We start from the raw sequence: 22,605 nt of genomic DNA, 5'->3' as shown, positions 1-22,605 counted from the left end.
CCAGTTTGTGTCATCTAAACTCGGGCAAAGCAAGGACTATTATATATTTCTGGAAAGCCCTGGATGTCTACTTTCCAACGCAATTAAGAGCATGCCATTTGGACTCTTGTAACTCCAGAAAATCCACTTTGAGTGCAGGGAGGTCAGAATCCAACAGCATCTGCAGTCCTTCTTCAACCTTTGAATCTGATTTTTGCTCAAGTCCCTCAATTTCAGCCAAAAATTACCTGAAATCGTAGAAAAATACACAAACTCATAGTAAAGTCAAGAAATGTGAATTTTATTTAAAAACTAATAAAAATATACTAAAAACTAATTAAATCATACTAAAAACTATGTAAAAACAATGCCAAAAGCGTATAAATTATCTGCTCATCACAACACCAAACTTAAATTGTTGCTTGTCCCCAAGAAACTAAGAATCAAATAGGATAAAAATAAGAGAATATACTATAAATTCCAAAATATCAATGAAACTTAGCTCCAATCAGATGAGCGGGACTAGTAGCTTTTTGCCTCTTGAATAGTTTTGGCATCTCAGTTTATCCATTGAAGTTCAGAATGATTGGCATCTATAGGAACTTAGATTTTAGATAGTGTTATTGATTCTCCTAGTTCAGTATGTTGATTCTTGAACACAGCTACTTTATGAGTCTTGGTCGTGGCCCTAAGCACTCTGTTTTCCATTATTACCACCGGATATATACATGCCACAGACACATAACTGGGTGAACCTTTTCAGATTGTGACTCAGCTTTGCTAAAGTTCCCAATTAGAGGTGTTTAGGGTTCTTAAGCGCACTCTTTTTTTGCTTTGGACCTTGACTTTAATCGCTCAGTCTCAAGTTTTCACTTGACACCTTCACGCCACAAGCACATGGTTAGGGACGGCTTGGTTTAGCCGCTTAGGCCAGGATTTTATTCCTTTAGACCCTCCTATCCACTGATGCTCAAAGCCTTGGATCCTTTTTATTACCCTTGCCTTTTGGTTTTAAGGGCTATTGGCTTTTTGCTCTTGCCTTTTGGTTTAAAGAGCTTTTGGCTTTTTCTGCTTGCTTTTTCTTTTTCTTTCCTTTTTTTTCGCCATTTTTTTCTTCTTCTTTTTTCTTTCGCAAGCTTTTGTATTCACTACTTTTTCTTGCTTCAAGAATCAATTTTATAATTTTTCAGATTATCAATAACATTTCTCCTTTTTCATCATTCTTTCAAGAGCCAACATATTTAACATTCATAAACAACAATATCAAAAGACATATGCACTGTTCAAGCATTCATTCAGAAAACAAAAAGTATTGTCACCACATCAAAATAATTAAACTAGTTTCAAGGATGAATTCGAAACCATGTACTTCTTGTTCTTTTGTTTTTAGAATAGTTTTCAATTAAGAGAGGTGATGGATTCATAGGACATTCATAGCTTTAAGACATAGACACTTAAACACTAATGATCATGTAATAAAGACACAAACATAAACATAAAGCATAGTAAACAAAAAATAGAGAAAAATAAATAGACAAAGAGATTAAGGAACGGGTCCACCTTAGTGAGGGTGGCGTCTTCCTCTTCTTGAAGAACCAATGGTGCTCTTGAGCTCCTCTATGTCTCTTCCTTGTCTTTGTTGCTCCTCCCTCATAGCTCTTTGATCTTCTTTAATCTCATGGAGAATGATGGAGTACTCTTGGTGTTCCATCCTTAGTTGTCCTATGTTGGAGCTTAATTCTCCTAGGGAGGTGTTGATTTGCTCCCAATAGTTTTGTGGAGGAAAGTGCATCCCCTGAGGTATCTCAGGGATTTCATGGTGAGGAATTTTCTCATGCTCTTGTTGAGGTCCATGGTCTCTTGTTTGCTCCATCCTTTTCTTAGTGATGGGCTTGTCTTCTTCAATGAGGATGTCTCTTGGCCATAACTTCATAGAAGTGGTCTTGATGGACCTTTGAGATGAATCTCTCCATCTCCCATGACTCAGAGGTGAAAACAATTGCCTTCCCTTTTCTCTTTCTTGAGGTTTCTCTGGCCTTAGGTGCCATTAGTAGTTATGGAAAAACAAAAAGCAATGCTTTTACCACACCAAACTTAAAAGATTTGCTCGTACCCGAGCAAAAGAAGAAAGAAAGTAGTAGAAGAAGAAGAAAATGGAGGAGATGGAGGGAGAGAGTGTATTTGGCCAAGGGGAAGAAGAAAGGGTTATGTTGGGTGAAAATGAAGAAGGAATGAGAGGTTTATATAGGAGTGGGGGGAGGTTTAGGGTTTGGCCATTAGGGTTGGGTTTGGGAGGGAAAAGAATTTGAATTTTGGAGGTAGGTGGGGTTTATGGGGAAGAGTGGAGGGATGTCAGTGGTTAAGAGGTGATGGGGAAGAGTGATTGGGGTGATTGGTGAAGGGTATTTGGGGAAGAGGGTTATGAAAAGGTGTGAAGAGGAGAGAAGAAGAGGTGGGGTAGGTGGGGATTCTGTGGGGTCCACAAATCCTGTGGGGATCCTGTGGGGTCCACAGATCCAGCGGGGTCAAGGACTTAACATCCCTGCTCCAATTAGGCGTGCAAAACGCCCTTTGTATGCAATACTGGCGTTTAACTCCAGACTACTGCCTGTTTTGATGTTAAACGCCCAAATGTAGCCTGTTTCTGGCGTTTAACGCCATGTTGATGCTTATTTTTTGCATTAAACGCCAGCTTAGTGCTTGTTTCTGGCGTTAAACGCCAGACAGATGCTTGTTTCTGGCGTTTAAACGCCAGAGTGCTCTTCCTCCAGGGTCTGCTGTTTCTTTTGCTATTTTTTTATTCTGTTTTTAATTTTTTCAGTAGTTTTTGTGACTCCACATGATCATCAACCTAAAAAAAACATAAAATAACAATAGAAAATAAATAGATATAATTAAATAACATTGGGTTGCCTCCCAACAAGTGCTTCTTTAATGTCAATAGCTTGACAGTGAGCTCTCATGGAGCCTCACAGATATTCAGAGCATTGTTGGGACCTCTCAACACCAAACTTAGAGTTTGAATGTGGGGGTTCAACACCAAACTTAGAGTTTGGTTGTGGCCTCCCAACACCAAACTTAAAGTTTGACTGTGGGGGCTTTGGTTGACTCTGCAGTGAGAGAAAATTTTCATGCTTACTCTCCATGGTTACAGAAGGAGATCCTTGAGTTTCAAACACAAGGTTGTCCTTATTCAGTTGAAGGACCAACTCTCCTCTGTCCACATCAATCACAGCTTTTGCTGTGGCTAGGAAGGGTCTTCCAAGGATGATGGATTCATCCTCATCCTTTCCAGTGTCTAGGATTATGAAATCAGCAGGGATGTAAAGGCCTTCAACCTTTACTAGCACGTCCTCTACTAGTCCATAAGCCTGTTTTCTTGAGTTGTCTGCCATCTCTAATGAGATTCTGGCAGCTTGCACCTCAAAGATCCCAAGTTTCTCCATTACAGAGAGTGGCATTAAGTTTATTCCTGACCCCAGGTCACATAGAGCCTTCTCAAAGGTCATGGTGCCTATGTTACAGGGAATTAGAAATTTACCAGGATCCTATTTCTTTTGAGGTAGAGTTTGCTGAACCAAGGCATTTAGTTCCTTGATGAGCAATGGAGGTTCATCCTCCCAAGTCTCATTACCAAATAATTTGGTATTCAGCTTTATGATTGCTCCTAAATATTGAGCAACTTGCTCTTCAGCAATGTCTTCATCTTCTTCAGAAGATGAATAGTCATCAGAGCTCATGAATGGTAAAAGGAGGTTCAATGGAATCTCTATGGTCTCTAGATGAGCCTCAGATTCCTTTGGTTCCTCAAAGGGAAACTCCTTATTGGTCAGTGAACTTTCCAGGAGGTCTTCATCACTAGGATTCACATCCTCCTCCTCCTCTTTGGGTTCGGCCACACCAAGTAAGGTAATGGCCTTGCACTCTCTTTTTGGATTCTTCTCTGAATTGCTTGGGAGAGTACTAGGAGGGGTTTCAGTGACTCTTTTACTCAGCTGGCCCACTTGTGCCTCCAAATTTCTAATGGAGGACCTTGTTTCATTCATGAAACTTAAAGTGGCCTTAGATAGATCAGAGACTATATTTGCTAAGCTAGATGGATTCTGCTCAGAATTCTCTGTCTGTTGCTGAGTGGATGATGGAAAAGGCTTGCTATTGCTAAACCTGTTTCTTCCACCATTACTAAAGCCTTGTTGAGGCTTTTGTTGATCCTTCCATGAGAAATTTGGATGATTTCTCCATGAGGGATTATAGGTATTCCCATAAGGTTCCCCCATGTAATTCACCTCTGCTATTGCAGGGTTCTCAGGATCATAAGCTTCTTCTTCAGAAGATGCCTCTTGAGTACTGTTGGATGCAGCTTGCAATCCATTCAGACTCTGAGAAATCATATTGACTTGCTGAGTCAATATTTTATTCTGAGCCAATATGGCATTCAGAGTATCAATTTCAAGAACTCCCTTCCTCTGAGGTGTCCCATTACTCACAGGATTCCTTTCAGAAGTGTACATGAACTGGTTATTTGCAACCATGTCAATGAGTTCCTGAGCTTCTGCAGGCGTTTTCTTTAGGTGAATGGATCCACCTATAGAATGGTCCAATGACATCTTTGATAATTCAGACAGACCATCATAGAATATATCCAGGATGGTCCATTCTGAAAGCATGTCAGAAGGACACTTTTTGGTCAGTTGCTTATATCTCTCCCAATCTTCATAGAGGGATTCACCTTCTTTCTGTTTGAAGGTTTGAACATCCACTCTAAGCTTGCTAAGCTTTTGAGAAGGAAAGAACTTGGCTAAGAAAGCTGTGACCAGCTTATCCCAAGAGTTTAGGCTATCTTTAGGTTGAGAGTCCAACCATATTCTAGATCTGTCTCTTACAGCAAACGAAAAAAGCATAAGCCTGTAGACCTCGGGATCAACCCCATTGGTCTTAATAGTATCACATATTTGCAAGAATTCAGTTAAGAACTGAAAAGGATCTTCTGATGGAAGTCCATGAAACTTGCAGTTCTGTTGCATCAGAGAAACTAATTGAGGCTTTAGCTCAAAATTGTTTGCTCCAACGGCAGAGATTGAGATGCTTCTTCCATGTAAATTGAATTTGGTGCAGTAAAGTCACCAAGCATCTTCCTTGCATTGTTATTATTTTCGGCCATGTCTCCTTCTTTTTCGAAAATTTCTGTCAGATTTTTTTCCAGAGAGTTGTGCTTTAGCTTCCCTTAGCTTCCTCTTCAGAGTCCTTTCAGGTTCAGGATCGGCTTCAACAAGAATGTTCTTATCCTTGTTCCTTCTCATATGAAAAATAAGAGAACAGAAAAGAAGAGGAATCCTCTATGTCACAGTATAGAGATTCTTTTATGTGAGTAGAAGAATAGGAGAATAGAAGAAGGAGAAGAGAAGAATTCAAAAATTAATTAAAATAAAATAAAAATATTTTTATTTTTATTTTAAATATTAATTAGAATTCAAAAATTAAAAATAAAAATAAAAATTGAAGTTAAAATTTGAAAGTTTTAAGAAGAAAAAAAATGAAATTAAACTAAATTAAAATTTAAAACAATTAGTTAATTAAAACAAATTTTTGAGAAAGGGGTTAGTAATTTTCGAAAATTGGAGAGATAAAAGTAGTTAGGTGGTTTTGAAAAAGATATGATTGAAACAAATAAATAGGATTAATTTGAAAAAGATTTGAAAATCAATTTGAAAAGATAAGAGGTTAGAAAAGATTTTGAAATTGATTTTGAAAAAGATGTGATTGACATTTATTTTGAAAAAGTTTTGAAAAAGAAATTTAAAAAGATTTGATTTTGAAAATTAAAGTTGGTTACTTGACTAACAAGAAACAAAAAGATATGATTTTAAAATTTAAAGATTGAACCTTTCTTAATAGGCAAGTAACAAACTTTAAAATTATTGAATCAATCATATTAATTGTTAGTAAAGATTTTGAAATTATGAAACAAAATAAGAAAAAGATTTTTGAAAATCAATTTGAAATTTTCGAAAATATGAAAGAAAAAATGAAAAAGATTTGATTTTTGAAAAATATTTGAAAAAGATGGGATTTTTAAATTGAAAATTTGATTTGACTCATAAGAAACAACTAGATTTTAAAAATTTTTGAAAAAGTCAACTCAAATTTTTGAATTTTATGAGATGAAAAAGGGAAAGATATTTTTTTATTTTTGAATTTTTAATGAAGAAAGAGGAAAACAACCAAAAGACTTAAAACATGAAAATTATGAATCAAAACACACAATGCATGCAAGAACACTTTGAATGTCAAGATGAACACCAAGAACACTTTGAATATCAAGATGAACACCAAGAACTTATTTTTGAATTTTTTTTAGAAAAGAGAAACATGCAAGACACCAAACTTAGAAATTTTCAAACTTGAGACAATATAAATGCAAGAATGCATATGAAAAACAAGATGCAACACACAACAAGAAAATATGAAGATCAAATAAGAGGATTCATCAAGAACAACTTAAAGATCATGAAGAATGCAATGCATGAATTTTCGAAAAATGCAAGAAAGAGATAAACATGCAATTGACACCAAACTTATGACTTGACACTAGATTCAAGCAAAAAACATCAAATTATTTTTGGTTTTATGATTTTATTAAAAAAAAATTTGTATTTTTTTTCGAAAATTAATTGGAAAAGAAAAATAAGGATTTCAAAATTTCTAATGAGAATTCCAGGAATCATGCAATATTAGTCTAAAGCTCCGGTCCAGGAACTAGACATGGCTTACTAGCCAGCCAAGCTTTCAGTGAAAGCTCCGGCCCAAAATACTAGACATGGCCAATGGCCAGCCAAGCTTCAGCATACATAGTTCAAGCATGTGAAGAGGAAGCCTCAGTCCAAAAGAATTTAGACATGGCTTTACAGCCAGCAAGGCTTCAACATGTTATCTTGAAACTCTAGAATTCATTCTTAAAAATTCTGAAGCCATAGAATAATTTATTTTCAAATAATTTTTTTTGAAAATTTTTTGAAAATAAAAAGAATAAAAACAAAAACTTAAAATTAAAATAAAATTACCTAATCTGAGCAACAAGATGAACCGTCAGTTGTCCAAACTCGAACAATCCCCAGCAACGGCGCCAAAAATTTGGTGTTGTTGCCGGACCAAAAACTTGGCACTGTTGTTGCCAGAAACAAATGCGAAATTGTTGTTCGTTCCCTCCCCGGCAACGGCGCCAAAAACATGGTATGCAAAATCGTGATCGTTCCTTCCTTGGTAACGGCGTCAAAAACTTAATACGCACGTTCATGATTTTAGTTCCAGCAAGTGCACTGGGTCGTCCAAGTAATAAACCTTACATGAGTAAGGGTCGATCCCACGGAGATTGTCGGCTTGAAGCAAGCTATGGTCACATTGCAAATCTCAGTCAGGCGAATTTAAATGGTTATGGTGAATTGATAATTAAAATATAATTAAAATATAAAATAGGATAGAAATACTTATGTAATTCATTGGTGAGAATTTCAGATAAGCGTATAGAGATGCTTTTGTTCCTCCTGAACCTCTGCTTTCCTGCTGTCTTCATCCAATCATTCCTACTCCTTTCCATGGCAAGCTTTATGTAGGGCATCACCGTTGTCAATGGCTACTTCCCGTCCTCTCAGTGAAAATGGTCCAAAATGCGCTGTCACCGCACGGCTAATCATCTGTCGGTTCTCGATCATGCTGGAATAGGATTCAGTAATCCTTTTGCGTCTGTCACTACGCCCAGCACTCGCGAGTTTGAAGCTCGTCACAGCCATCCCTTCCCAGATCCTACTCGGAATACCACAGACAATGTTTAGACTTTCCGGATCTCAAGAATGGCTGCCAATAATTCTAGCCTATACCACGAAGACTCTGATCGTGAATCAGAAGGCTAAGAGATATGCATTCAAGCTTGTTTTCATGTAGAACGGAAGTGGTTGTCAGGCACGCGTTCATAGGTGAGAATGATGATGAGCGTCATATAATCATCACATTCATCATGTTCTTGTGTGCGAATGAATATCTTAGAGAAGAAATAGGCTTGAGTTGAATAGAAAAACAATAGTACTTTGCATTAATTCATGAGGAACAGCAGAGCTCCACACCTTAATCTATGGTGTGTAGAAACTCTACCGTTGAAAATACATAAGAACAAGGTCCAGGCATGGTCGAATGGCCATCCTCCATAAAGGTCTAAGATAGCATAAGACTGATCAAAGATATAAATACAATAGTAAAAAGTCCTATTTATACTAAACTAGTTACTAGAGTTTACAGAAATGAGTAAATGATGCAGAAATCCACTTCCGGGCCCACTTGGTGTGTGCTTGGGCTGAGCATTGAAGCTTTCACGTGTAGAGGTCTTCCTTGGAGTTAAACGCCAGTTTGTAACCTGTTTCTGGCGTTTAACTCTGCTCTGCAACCTGTTTCTGGCGTTTAACTCCAGATTAGGGCAGAAAGCTGGCGTTGAACGCCAGTTTGCGTCATCTAAACTCGGGCAAAGTATGAACTATTATATATTGCTGGAAAGCCCTGGATGTCTACTTTCCAAAGCAATTAATAGCGCGTCATTTGGACTTGTGTAGCTCCCGAAAATTCACTTTGAGTGCAGGGAGGTCAGAATCCAACAGCATCTGCAGTCCTTCTTCAACCTCTGAATATAATTTTTGCTCAAGTCCCTCAATTTCAATCAGAAATTACCTGAAATCACAGAAAAATACACAAACTCATAGTAAAGTGTAGAAATATGAATTTTATTTAAAAACTAATAAAAATATACTAAAAACTAATTAAATCATACTAAAAACTATGTAAAAATAATGCCAAAAAGCGTATAAATTATCCGCTCATCATCTACCATCATGCGTTGATCTCCCAAGTCCCCGACAGCGGTGCCAATGTTATGTGGGTATCCTGAAATAGGTGGATTGGGCTTAAAGGATTGGCCCAAACACCAATAGAAGGTGGCCTCGGACTTGCTGTGCGTCTTGGAACCGCCGTCCGAGTTTGTGTGTGCAAAAGAATAGGGGGTGGTACCTGCAAAGACACTCTGATGCCTAAGTCAGTAAGGGTGTAAGCAGGTTTAGAATGTATTGAAACTTAGTTTTACCTGAGTATGTCAATGTATTTATAGTGGTGATCCAATAACCACCATTGGAGTAGCTCCACTTCTGAAAGTGGATAACAGTCCCTTTATTTTAAGGTTGTTGAGATATTGCTTTTGGAAGAGATTTTAGGAGGCAGTTACTTATTTGAATAAGTGTTATCTGCCAACTCATCTCAAGGCCGACCCTTTTAGGGAGGGGCTCATGTCGAACCCGACCTCTTTCATGGGAGGTCGGTTAGGTGGCAAGGCCAATTTTTGGATTGGGTCTTTTGGCTTACTTGAGCTTGGACCACAGTGTTGGGTCAGGATATGAACAAAAATTAATACATTTAATTTGAATATAAATACTCTTATATATATATATATATATATATATATATATATATATATATATATATATATATATTATTTGTCCCCCTTAAACAGTGGCGGATCTAGAATTTTATAAGGGGGACCAAATTAAATATAAAATAAATTAAAATATAATATAACAAAAAGTCAACAAAATATAATTTATAGTATATAGGTCAAAATTAATAATTATATTATATAAAAATCAACATTCAACTACATACTTTAAGTTTTGGTATTTTTAAATTTGTTCAGCGATATTTCATATAACTAAAAGTATCAATTTATTATCTGGAATAAATTTTGAAGCATTCTCTTTTTCAACATATACAATCATATAATAATCTGCTAAAAATTCATTTTTTTTATCTTATTTTAATAATTTTTTATTGTTTAAAAAGTCTATTCAATTGTTATTGTTGTCATAGAAAAGTCAAAATAATTTTTTTTATAGTTGTTGATTTTTTACATTAATCCAAACCTATATATTTCAATAACTTTTCAATTATATATATATTCATAAGCTTTTATTATTTTTTAAACTTATTTTTATTTGCTACTAATATATTATAATACACATTATAATTTATACATGTTAAGTTACTAACATGTAATTTTTTTTAGTGTGTAATATATTAAAATATACTTAATCTATAATTAATATATATATATATATATATATATATATTGATCCGAAATTTGATTCAAATCCAATATAGCACCTATGGGTACATAAGAAATGTATTGAATCGATTTATTAAAAAGAATCGATTCGAGATTTATTTCGACCTTCACTCTGTTCTTGTATTTTTTTTTTCCTCTTTCCTGGCCAATCCTGATGCTGTAGACTCTGCTTCAATATCTTTTTCTTGGGTTGAAAGAGATGATTCCAAATCCACCCCACTCGTGTCTTCCACTTTTGCTTGATTTCGAGAGTTAGAGACTCGAAATCAAGCAAAAGCGGAAGACACGAGTGGGGTGGGTTTGGAATCATCTCTTTCAACCCAAGAAAAAGTGTATAATTCAAAGAAAAAAAAGAAATGGTTGGTATATTGCTGTTTTTTTTTTTAAACGATTTAAGATCCCTTAAGTAATGTCTAAACCTAATGATTCAAGGGAAAGCTAAAAGATTCTGGACCAAGTAAATACCAATTCAAAATTGTCGCATATATATATATAATAAACTAATAATACTATTTTTTTTTTTTTAAAATGGAGGGACCATGGTCCAATAACAGCCATCAACAACCATGTACCTAGGTAGTAGTAGTACACAAGAATCTCAGCGGATTTTTGAGGTTGCTTGATAGCGATTTCTACGACGGAGATTCTTTATATGAGACTATGCAATATACAATTGGGTTCAAATTTTATTGTCCTTAATAATATATTTAAGAAAAAATTATGATAACAGCAAATACCAAACACGTGATGCTCCAATAACAGCAAGTAATTTCTCATTTATATGCCTCTGACTTTTCATTCTCTAGTTCCAATGCCTATGCTCTATGCTCCATTCAAAAGCATTCCGCTCTTTAGCACCCACTTGTAAATTCTTCATATTTCCAAAGTTTGTCAACACTTCAACTTAATTTCAGGTTTGAATGCAATATCTATAATATAGTCCTCAACTTTATTCTTATTTATCTTTTTCAACAAAAAATAATGCCATTTCCAAGTGGAATTGATTGATTGATGAAACTTTTCTTTGATGTTTATTCTTCTGCTGTCTCTGAACTTTCCAGTGTTTCCTTCAACTTCAACCATGGCCATTGTGAATACTCTGCTTGTAACAGCCAATGTGGCATTCTTCTATGCAATTCTGATATGGCTGCTTCTTCACACTTTGAGACAAAGCAAGTTTCTCCAACAAGGACCAAAATTCTTCTCCATTATCACTCTCCTATTCAATTTCATTCTTACCCTTTTAACTATAGCTTTTGCAGTTCATGAATATAGGACTAATAAAATAGTGAGATATAGTTCTGTTACATCTGCTCTAACATGGGTTATGGCAAGCTTGGTTTCATTCTATTCAATGAAGAAGACAACAAGAGACAACAAAAGATTCCCTTTTGTTCTGGTTCTCTGGTGGGTCTGGACCAGTATCATAGAGGCAATCTCAGTTTGTATTGGACTAATGAAGAACAACTTTAAATATTTGGACTTCTGGAATTTCTTGTCAGAGGATGATAACATAGTTGGTGTGGTTTCCTTGCCTATGTTGTTGCTTTTGTGTTTGAATTTATGTGCAAGAGAAGAACAACACAACACTGACATGTAGGGGTTATTTTCCCCATTTTTTTTGAATATGCAAAAAGCAAAATACATAAAATAAGAGAAGTCATAAATTTGTTACTAACCAATTAGTACAATTGAAAGACTTACTGCAGAGTATCTATTTACATTGCAATATATTTAAGTTAACGAAGCTGAATATTCATTGAAGAGTTTATTGATGAATTAAATGAATGAACGAAAAAAATTCTTCAATCCTGTTTAAAAAAAAAATGAATGAGTAATTAGTCTCTCCCCCGAATGGATACAAGAGCCTCTATATTTACTATCATATTAGTCAATTTATTTCTCATGATTCATAGCATGCAACAAATTAAAGTGCTTTTCCTTTTAGTTTCTTTTTATTCTTTAAACTTTTTGTTTAATTAGATTTCTTTCACCTCTAGGCATCAAAACACGAAAAGGCATCAAAACCTCTAACTTTCTTTCAATTTTTTCTTCGTTTATCTGCTACCATAAATTATAATAGTAAATGAATAGCATAATATTTTTGAAGTTAAAAATCAAAATTAGCTTATAGAAGATCCTCAATTCAAAATTAAATCTAACTTTTACATAAGAGCAAAATTCTATTAATATTTAAAAAATTGTACAGCACGATTGTTTCAGATTGATGAAGATTGCTTTATCTTTATTCAACAACAACTAAGAATTTATAATTTAAAAAATTGAACAGAAAATAAAACAATTAACACTTTAACATATAACATTTCCCAAAAATTACATACTAACCTAAATGAGTGACCGGAGAAGACGACCCTGGAGCCTGGAGGAAGCTGGGTGCTGGATAGGGAACAGCTGACTGAAGACGAAGCTGGCTGCTGGAGAGGGAACCGGGAACAACGATGCTGACAGAGATACCAACTGAGACGCCAACGATGGAGAGAAAGTTGGTTGCTGCGTCGCTGCCGCTACCAGGAAGACGATGGAGAAGACGATGCACCAGATGGTCCCACGGACGAGGTGGAGAAGACGATGAAGATTGGAGAAGCTGGTTGCATGGTAGGAGGAAGCTCTGCCTCTGCTAGGGTTTCTGTCATGGCACAGCTCTTGGTTCACCCTGGAGAAGAAGAAGATGATGATGATGATGATGATGGAGAGAACTTCACAACTGCAGGCATTTGGAGCCAACTCACATTTCGATGGCTGAATCCCATTTTTAGAAAGGGTCGAGTTCAGAAGCTTGAGCTTGCTCACATTCCTGAAGTTCCTCATTCTGAAACTGCAGAAAATGCTTCTTCCTTATTAGAAGAATCGCTTGGCAAACAGAAACTTGAAGGGAATTCCTTGACTAAAGCTATAACCAGTTCTGTGTGGAAGTCCTTGACTTTTAAATGCAGTTTTTGCCGGTATATTTTATTACTCTTTGGATGCTATGTACTTTTTTACATTTATTGTTTATGGTGATTATTGATTTGTTTTTGTTTTATATTTGAAGGGGTTAATACAATTGCATCCTATATGGGGTCCATTGTTGATTACATACTTTGTGAATTTATTGGTGGATGATAATTCCAATTCAAGCATCCAATGCGGCCTCATTCTTGCATTCATATTCTTCCTCTCAAAGACATTGGAGTCACTGAGCCAAAGACAACGGTACTTTGGTGCTCAGAGAATTGGAATTCAAGTGCGCGCGGCTCTTATGACTCTAATTTACAGCAAGTCCTTAATGATCAAGTGTGCAGGGCCAACCCATGGAAAAATCATAAACTTGGTGAATGTGGATGTTGAAAGAATTGGGGATTTCTGCTGGTACATTCATGGAGTTTGGTTGATTCCAGTTCAGGTTAGTTTGGGCTTAGTGATATTGTACATAAACTTGGGATTCTTGCCTTCAATTTCTGCACTTGCTGTCACCATTTTGGTTATGGTGTGTAACACACCTTTGGCCAATATGCAAGAAAAATTACACTCCAAGATCATGGAAGCTAAGGATACAAGAATCAAGATGACTTCAGAGATAATGAAGAACATAAGGATACTTAAATTACATTCATGGGAATCTACATTCTTACAGAAACTCCTCCAATTGAGAGACACTGAGAAGAGCTGGCTGCAGAAGTACCTCTACACTCACTCAGCAGTAGCCACTCTTTTCTGGACTTCTCCAACTTTGGTTTCTGTTGTTACTTTCGGCATCTGCATACTGGTGAACACAGAACTGACTGCGGCTACTGTCCTCTCAGCCTTGGCAACTTTTCGGATTCTGCAGGAACCAATCTACAATCTTCCTGAAGTGATTTCCATGATAGCTCAAACAAAAGTCTCTCTTGATCGAATCCAAGAGTTGATCAATGAAGAGGATCAGAACCAGTTTATGAACAAGCACACTTCAAAAGATTCATCAATTGTTATTAAAATTAAGCCAAGTGAATATGCATGGGAAACAAGTAACCAAGATGATGCGAACAAAGTAGAAGACTAGATTGAAGAGAAAATTGATCCGGACTGACAACCATTCCATGGTGGCATAATTATGAAAGGCTACTCTAGAGTATTCATCAACAAGATCCTTGATTTTGGTCATGAATATTTGTTCTTGATTGAAACAACGAATCGTGGCGGCCCCAGCAATAGATTCTGAGAAATGATGCAAGATTGGGGCCTTTCTGATCCCTACCATCCTGGCTAAACTTAAGTGGAGGCCAGAAACAACGGATTCAACTCACAAGAGCTGTTTACAATGATTCAGATATTTACTTCCTTGATGATCCTTTCAGTGCAGTTGATGCTCATACCGGAACTCATTTATTTAAAGTTAGTACTAATTATTATTGAGCTTGTTGTTTCTCTTTTTTAATTATCTGTTATTTCAGCTTCATTTCTTTCAAATTACTTCACTAAGAACTGGACATGCTGTACAGAAATGCCTTATGCAACTTTTGTTTGAGAAGACAGTTGTTTATGCTACTCATCAACTAGAATTTTTGGAAGCTGCAGATTTAATTCTGGTAAGCTTATACAAAACTTGTCTTTCAGTAGTGAAACTACTAATAAGTGTTTGCCTTGTCACCATTATTTAATTCCATTACTCCTTTAGGTAATGAAAGATGGAAAAATAGTGGAGTCAGGAAGGTAGAAAGAACTCATAGCATGTCCCAACTGTGAATTTGTTCGACAAATGGCTGCTCATGAAGAAACAATAAACCAAATAAATCCATGGCATGAAGAGAACTCTATTAGCTGCAGGCGCCTTCAAAAGAATCAAATTGAAGTTGCTGAAGAGAATCTTCAAGAAAGCATAAGCAATTGGAAGAGAAACAAAGAAGAAGAAGCAGAGACCGGTCGAGTGAAATGGAGTGTTTACTAAACCTTTGTCACATCTGCATATAGAGGATCACTTTTTCCGGTCATTCTTCTCTGCCAGATTCTGTTTCAAGTGATGCAAATGGGAAGCAATTATTGGATTTCTTGGGCTGCAGAACAAACTGGGAGGGTAACCAAAGGGATGCTTATGGGAACATTTGTTCTTCTTTCTGGTGGAAGCTCTATCTTTATACTTGGAAGGACTGTTTTGATGGCAGTGGTGGCTATTGAGACAGCTCAGCGTCTTTTTCATGGAATGATTACGTCTGTTTTTAGAGCACCTGTTTCATTTTTTGATACCACACCATCAAGCAGAATCCTCAGTAGGGTCAGTTCATCTACTATTCTTTATATGTAATTATTGTTATAATTTCTATTCATGTTTTAACCATTTTTCCTTCTGAATTTTGATGTTACAGTCATCAACAGATCAAAGTACAATTGACACAAACATACCATACAGATTAGCAGGGCTAGTGTTTGCACTAATTCAGTTGTTGAGTATGATCATGCTAATGTCGCAGGTCGCGTGGCAACTCATCCTTGTGTTTCTTGTGGTGTTTGCTATCTCCATATGGTATCATCATTTCATAATGGATTCTCAATCTTATATGTAAATAATAATAATAGTAATAAAGCAAGTAATGTTCTTTGCAGGCTTATTACATTACTACTGCCAGGGAATTAGCCAGGATGGTAGGGATCAGAAAGGCCCCAATCTTGCATCATTTTTCAGAATCTATTGCTGGGGCCGCCACGATTCGTTGTTTCAATCAAGAACAAATATTCATGACCAAAATCAAGGATCTTGTTGATGAATACTCTAGAGTAGCCTTTCTTGTTGTCAGTCCGGATCAATTTTCTCTTCAATCTAGTCTTCTACTTTGTTCTCATCATCTTGGTTACTTGTTTCCCATGCATATTCACTTGGCTTGATTTCAATAACAATTCATGAATCTTTTGAAGTGTGCTTGTTCATAAACTGGTTCTGATCCTCTTCATTGATCAACTCTTGGATTCGATCAAGAGAGACTTTTGTTTGAGCTATCATGGAAATCACTTCAGGAAGATTGTAGATTGGCTCCTGCAGAATCCGAAAAGTTGCCAAGGCTGAGAGGACAGTAGCCACAGTCAGTTCTGTGTTCACCAGTATGCAGATGCCGAAAGTAACAACAGAAACCAAAGATGGAGAAGTCCAGAAAAGAGTGGCTACTGCTGAGCGAGTGTAGAGGTACTTCTGCAGCCAACTCTTCTCAGTGTCTCTCAATTGGAGGAGTTTCGGTAAGAATGTAGATTCCCATGAATGTAATTTCAGTATCCTTATGTTCTTCATTATCTTTGAAGTCATCTTGATTCTTGTATTCTTAGCTTCCATGATCTTGGAGTGTAATTTTTCTTGCATATTGGCCAAAGGTGTGTTACACACCATAACCAAAATGGTGACAACAAGTGCAGAAATTGAAGGCAAGAATCCCAAGTTTATGTACAATATCACTAAGCCCAAACTAACCTGAACTGGAAGCAACCAAACTCCATGAATGTACCAGCAGAAATCCTCAATTCTTTCAACAACCACATTCACCAAGTTTATGATTTTTCCATGGGTTGGCCCTGCACACTTGATCATTAAGGACTTGCTGTAAATTAGAGTCATAAGAGCCGCGCGCACTTGAATTCCAATTCTCTGAGCACCAAAGTACCGTCCTCTTTGGCTCAGTGACTCCAATGTCTTTGAGAGGAAGAATATGAATGCAAGAATGAGGTCGCATTGGATGCTTGAATTGGAATTATCATCCACCAAGAAATTCACAAAGTATTAACATATAGGATGCAATTGTATTAACCCCTTCAAATATAAAACAAAAACAATCAATAAGCACCATAAACAATAAATGTAAAAAAGTACATAGCATCCAAAGAGTAATAAAATATACCGGCAAAAACTGCATTTAAAGCCAAGGACTTCCACACAGAACTGGTTATAGCTTTAGTCAAGGAATCCCCTTCAAGTTTCTGTTTGCCAAGCGATTCTTCCAATAAGGAAGAAGCATTTTCTGCAGTTTCAGAATGAGGAACATCAGGAATGTGAGCAAGCTCAAGCTTCTGAACTCGACCCTTTCTAAAAATGGGATTCAGCCATCGAAATGTGAGTTGGCTCCAAATGCCTACAGTTGTGAAGTTCTCTCCATCTTCATCATCATCATCATCTTCTTCTCCAGGGTGAACCAAGAGCTGTTCCATGTCAGTGTTGTGTTGTTCTTCTCTTGCACATAAATTCAAACACAAAAGCAACAACAACATAGGCAAGGAAACCACACCAACTATGTTATCATCCTCTGAAAAAAAATTCCAGAAGTCCAAGTATTCAAAGTTGTTCTTCATTAGTCCAATAGAAATTGAGATTGCCTCTATGATACTGGTCAAGACCCACCAGAGAACCAGAACAAAAGGGAATCTTTTGTTGTCTCTTGTTGTCTTCTTCATGGAATAGAATGAAACCAAACTTGCCATAACCCATGTTAGAGCAAATGTAACAGAACTATATCTCACTATTTTATTAGTCCTATATTCATGAACTGCAAAAGCTATAGTTAAAAGGGTAAGAATGAAATTGAATAGGAGAGTGATAATGGAGAAGAATTTTGGTCTTTGTTGGAGAAACACAGCACGTTGAAGCTTGCTTTGTCTCAAAGTGTGAAGAAGCAGCCATATCAGAATTGCATAGAAGAATGCCACATTGGCTGTTACAAGAAGAGTATCCACAATGGCCATGGTTGAAGTTGAAGGAAACACTGGAAAGTTCAGAGACAGCAGAAGAGTAAACATCAAAGAAAAGTTTCATCAATCAATCAATTCCACTTGGAAATGGCATTATTTTTTGTTTGAAAAAGATAAATAAGAATAAAGTTGAGGACTATATATAGATATTGCATTCAAACCTAAAATTAAGTTGAAATGTTGACAAACTTTGGAAATATGAAGAATTTACAAGTGGGTGCTAAAGAGCGGAATGCTTTTGAATGGAGCATAGAGCATAGGCATTGGAACTAGAGAATGAAAAGTCAGAGGCATATAAATGAGAAATTACTTGCTGTTATTGGAGCATCATGTGTTTGGTATTTGCTGTTATCATAATTTTTTCTTAAATATATTATTAAGGACAATAAAATTTGAACCCAATTGTATATTGCATAGTCTCATATAAAGAATCTCCGTCGTAGAAATCACTATCAAGCAACCTCAAAAATCCGCTGAGATTCTTGTGTACTACCTAGGTACATTGTTGTTGATGGCAGTTATTGGACCCCCCATTTTTTTTTTAAAAAAAAGTAGTATTATTAGTTTATTATATATATATTAAGTATATTATAATATATTATAATCTATATATATTAATTATAGATTAAGTATATTTTAATATATTACACACTAAAAAAAATTACATGTTAGTAATTTAATATGTATAAATTATAATGTGTATTATAATATATTAGTAGCAAATAAAAAATAAGTTTAAAAAATAATAAAAGTTTATGAATATATAAATAATTGAAAAGTTATTGAAATATACAGGTTTGGATTAATGTAAAAAATCAATAATTATAAAAAAAAATTATTTTGACTTTTTCTATGACAACAATAACAATTGAATAGACTTTTTAAACAATAAAAATTATTAAAACAAGATAGAAAAACGAATTTTTAGCAGATTATTATATGATTGTATATGTTGAAAAAGAGAATATTTCAAAATTTATTCCAAATAATAAATTGATAATTTTAGTTATATGAAATATCGCTGAACAAATTTAAAAATACCAAAACTTAAAGTATGTAGTTAAATGTTGATTTTTATATAATATAATTATTAATTTTGACCTATATACTATAAAATATATTTTGTTGACTTTTTGTTACATTATATTTTAATTTATTTTATATTTAATTTAGTCCCCCTCTTATAAAATTTCTAAATTCGCCATTGGGTGGATAAGTAAAACCTAAAAGGCATTTATATACGTGAGTCATCGTTAAGGGAGCCTAAGGTGGCCTGGTCCCCCAATTTTTTTTTAAAAAAAAGTAGTATTATTAGTTTATTATTATTATTATTATTATTATTATTATTATTATTATTATTATTATTATTATATATATATATATATTATAGATTAAGTATATTTTAATATATTACACACTAAAAAATATTACATGTGTTACGGATCTAGCCCACGGATCCTATATCCGGAACGGTCCCCGAACCCGGGTTCGACCCGCTTCGCCCTTCCAGAAGGTCCGAAACCGGCCCACTAGAGTTCCTAACCAACTCTCGAATTCAAATGTCTCCCTTATCTTAGCCAAATAAGATAAGATAAGATATTCACCATCACCTATAAATAGAGGACCCAGATCCCTCCAGGTATTCACTCATTCCTCACACTTTACACCTCTCAGATCCATTCTGACTTGAGCGTCGGAGTGTCTTTGCAGGTACCTCTCCCCATCGCTCCAGTCAAGCAATCAAGCATCCGCCTCAACCCGTAAGTTTCCGATCCATCCCTCAACCCGTACCAGAGACATCTTGTACATTGGCGCCGTCTGTGGGGAACTTGCGCCGACTAGAGTCGGAATGGGGGATGTACTCGAAGAAACCTCCTCAAGCCGGGATAACTCTCGAGCAAAGAACCCGACCCCCGAGCATCAGGAGGTCACAAACCATGGAAGGATAGCAAGCACCATCCACCACGCGCAGAATAAAGAAAACGATCACATCGTCCCGAATCCGCGACACCCTGAGAAAACAGGGGACAAAGCGGCACAAATAATCCAAGATCTCTGCCTCCGAGTCCAAGAACTCGAAGGCAGACTAGCTTCCAAGGAAAGGTATAACACCGAACACGGAAGTCACGCAACCTCTAGATCAAAATCTCGCCACGGCAGATCGCCAACACGATGACACGATAGGAAATATGATCGCAGCACCTCGCGCGACCCTAGGCGAGAAAAGTCGCCGGAACGACGGTACAGCAAAAGACATAACCGCAGTACCTCCTGAGATCTAAGTCATCAACGCGACTCAGATGAAGATCGGCGACACCGAGAAACTAAGCGCACAAGAAACGACCACACAATAATGGGAGCTACACCTTTCACAGAAAGGATCTTAAGAGCAAAACTCCCCAAAGGTTTCGATAAACCCACCGACATGAAGTACGACGGAACTAAGGATCCCCAGGAACATCTAACGGCCTTCGAGGCCAGGATGAACCTAGAAGGAGCGGCCGACGCAGTCCGATGCAGGGCCTTCCCGGTGACCCTAGCCGGGCCAGCAATCAAATGGTTCAACGCCCTCCCAAACGGATCCATAGCCGGTTTCCACGACATCACACGGAAGTTCATGGCCCAGTTCACGACCAGAATTGCTAAAGCTAAACACCCCATCAGCTTGCTAGGGATGACACAAAAACAAGACGAATCCACAAGGAAATACCTCGACCGCTTCAATGACGAATGCCTAACGGTCGATGGGCTCACGGATTCAGTCGCAAGCCTCTGCTTAACTAACGGGCTCATGAACGAAGACTTCCGCAAACACCTCACCACCAAACCAGTGTGGACCATGCATGAGATCCAGAACATCGCCAGAGATTACATAAATGATGAGGAGGTCAGCTAGGTCGTCGCTGCCAACAAGCGACAACACACCCACACCCAACACGGCAACCCGGCGCAACGACATAACCCACCATCCAGAGAAAATCAAAGGGACCACCCCAAATCGACAAACACAAACCGACCACCAAGAATCGGCAAATTCTCTAATTACACACCCTTGACAGCACCAATTACCGAGATATACCACCAAATAGCAGATCGAGGCATCATATCGAAAGCCCGACAACTCAAAGAAAGAATGGGAGGCAACAAAACCCTTTACTGTGACTACCACCGAGGTTACGGACACAGGACACAAGACTGTTTCGACCTTAAAGACGCCCTCGAACAAGCCATAAGAGACGGCAAGCTCCCAGAGTTCGCCAAAATCATTAGAGAACCAAAACATGCGGAGAGAGACAGGTCGCCAGAAAGAGAAGGGCGCAACCCAAGAACGCAAAAACAACCCCCTAAGGAAAGCCAAGAGGAAGACCCAACCATCATAGTAAACGTCATCACAGGCAAAGACATATCGGGCAAGTCAAAATCAACACTGAAAAAAGATCTCAAAGTCATGGCCGTAAGAAACCACACTCTAACCACCCTGGCCGACAATACGATAACTTTCTTACCTAAAGACTGCCAGCACGGCACCTCGGCGGAAGACGCCCCTTTCGTCATCTCAGCAAGAATCGGAACAAGACTAGTACGAAGGATATTGGTGGACACCGGTGCAGACTCAAACATCCTCTTCCGAGGAGCCTTCGACAAACTCGGGCTCCACAATGACAATCTCTAAACACATCGCAACGGTGTCATGGGACTCGGAGACAACTTCCTTAAACTGGACGGCTCAATCACCCTCCCCATCACCATAGGGACAGGTAACCAGAGGAAGACAATCCTATCCGAATTCGTGATCCTAAAAAACTCCACCGCCTACAACGTCATTCTCGGAAGAAAGACAATCAATGACTTCTCCGCCGTCATTTTTACCAAATACCTCCTCATGAAGTTCACAACCGAAGATGGCTCCATCGGTACTATCCACGGAGACCGGGAGGTCGCAGCAGAATGCGACAACACCAGCCTAGCTCTACGGAAGAAATCCCGGGATGCGGCCGGAATTTTCCTAGCTGATTTGGACGCTCGACAAGACGGCCAACCCAGGCCAGAGCCAGAAGGCGACATGGAAAAACTACAAATAAGGCCAACCAAAGAGGAATACATCTTCATCAACAGGAACCTCCCATACGATCTTAAAGAGGAGCTTTTCCAACTCCTGAAACAAAATAAAGACTTGTTCGCTTTCACACCAGCCGACATGCCGGGAATACACCCCGACCTAATGTCCCATCGGCTAGCCGTGGACCCCAAAGCCAAACCAGTAGCACAAAGGAGACGAAAAATGTCACCAGACCGAGCCGCCGAGGTCAAAAGGCAAGTTAAAGCCCTACTCGAAGCCAACTTCATCAGGGAACTCCCCTACACAACCTGGCTAGCCAATGTCGTGCTAGTGAAAAAATCTAACGGGAAGTGGTGAATGTGCGTCGACAACACGGACCTCAATAAAGCCTGTCCAAAATACGCCTTTCCCCTACCAAACATCGACAGATTAGTAGATGCCGCATCCGGCCATCGATACCTCAGCTTCATGGACGCATACTCCGGCTACAACCAGATACCGATGCACTGACCCAACGAAGAAAAAACAGCATTCATCACCCCAGACGGGACATACTGCTACATAGTGATGCCCTTCGGCCTAAAAAACGCCGGAGCCACCTACCAGAGACTCGTCAACAAGATATTCCAGAACCTGTCTGGAAGCAAACTAGAAGTTTACATAGACGACATGCTCGCCAAGACAGAGTCCGGCAAGAAACTTGTCAGCGACC

At 37.6% G+C, this 22,605-nt stretch overlaps 1 protein-coding gene, 1 non-coding gene and 2 pseudogenes across 2 annotated transcripts; 3 read left to right on the top strand and 1 right to left on the bottom strand.

Annotated features, from left to right (window-relative positions):
- The first annotated feature begins 4,640 nt into the window (after positions 1-4,640).
- LOC112725610 (small nucleolar RNA R71) lies at positions 4,641-4,748 on the top strand. The gene has a single exon (XR_003164707.1). It is a non-coding gene; the product is annotated as a small nucleolar RNA R71 (small nucleolar RNA).
- A 6,390-nt stretch (positions 4,749-11,138) lies between these two features.
- On the top strand, positions 11,139-16,427 carry LOC112721472 (ABC transporter C family member 13-like; annotated as a pseudogene).
- On the bottom strand, positions 15,927-17,928 carry LOC112722229 (ABC transporter C family member 6-like; annotated as a pseudogene).
- Positions 17,929-21,524: 3,596 nt separating this feature from the next.
- Positions 21,525-22,250, top strand: LOC140176143 (uncharacterized). The gene has a single exon (XM_072206031.1). The coding sequence runs from the start codon at positions 21,525-21,527 to the stop codon at positions 22,248-22,250; it is 726 nt and encodes a 241-aa protein (XP_072062132.1).
- Positions 22,251-22,605: the final 355 nt, after the last annotated feature.

The sequence above is a fragment of the Arachis hypogaea genome, chromosome 11, assembly GCF_003086295.3.
Source record: "Arachis hypogaea cultivar Tifrunner chromosome 11, arahy.Tifrunner.gnm2.J5K5, whole genome shotgun sequence".
Classification (NCBI taxonomy): Eukaryota; Viridiplantae; Streptophyta; class Magnoliopsida; order Fabales; family Fabaceae; genus Arachis; species Arachis hypogaea.
The sequence above is the reverse complement of the archived record's forward strand: the minus strand, read 5'-3'. Positions and strand labels throughout refer to the sequence as shown.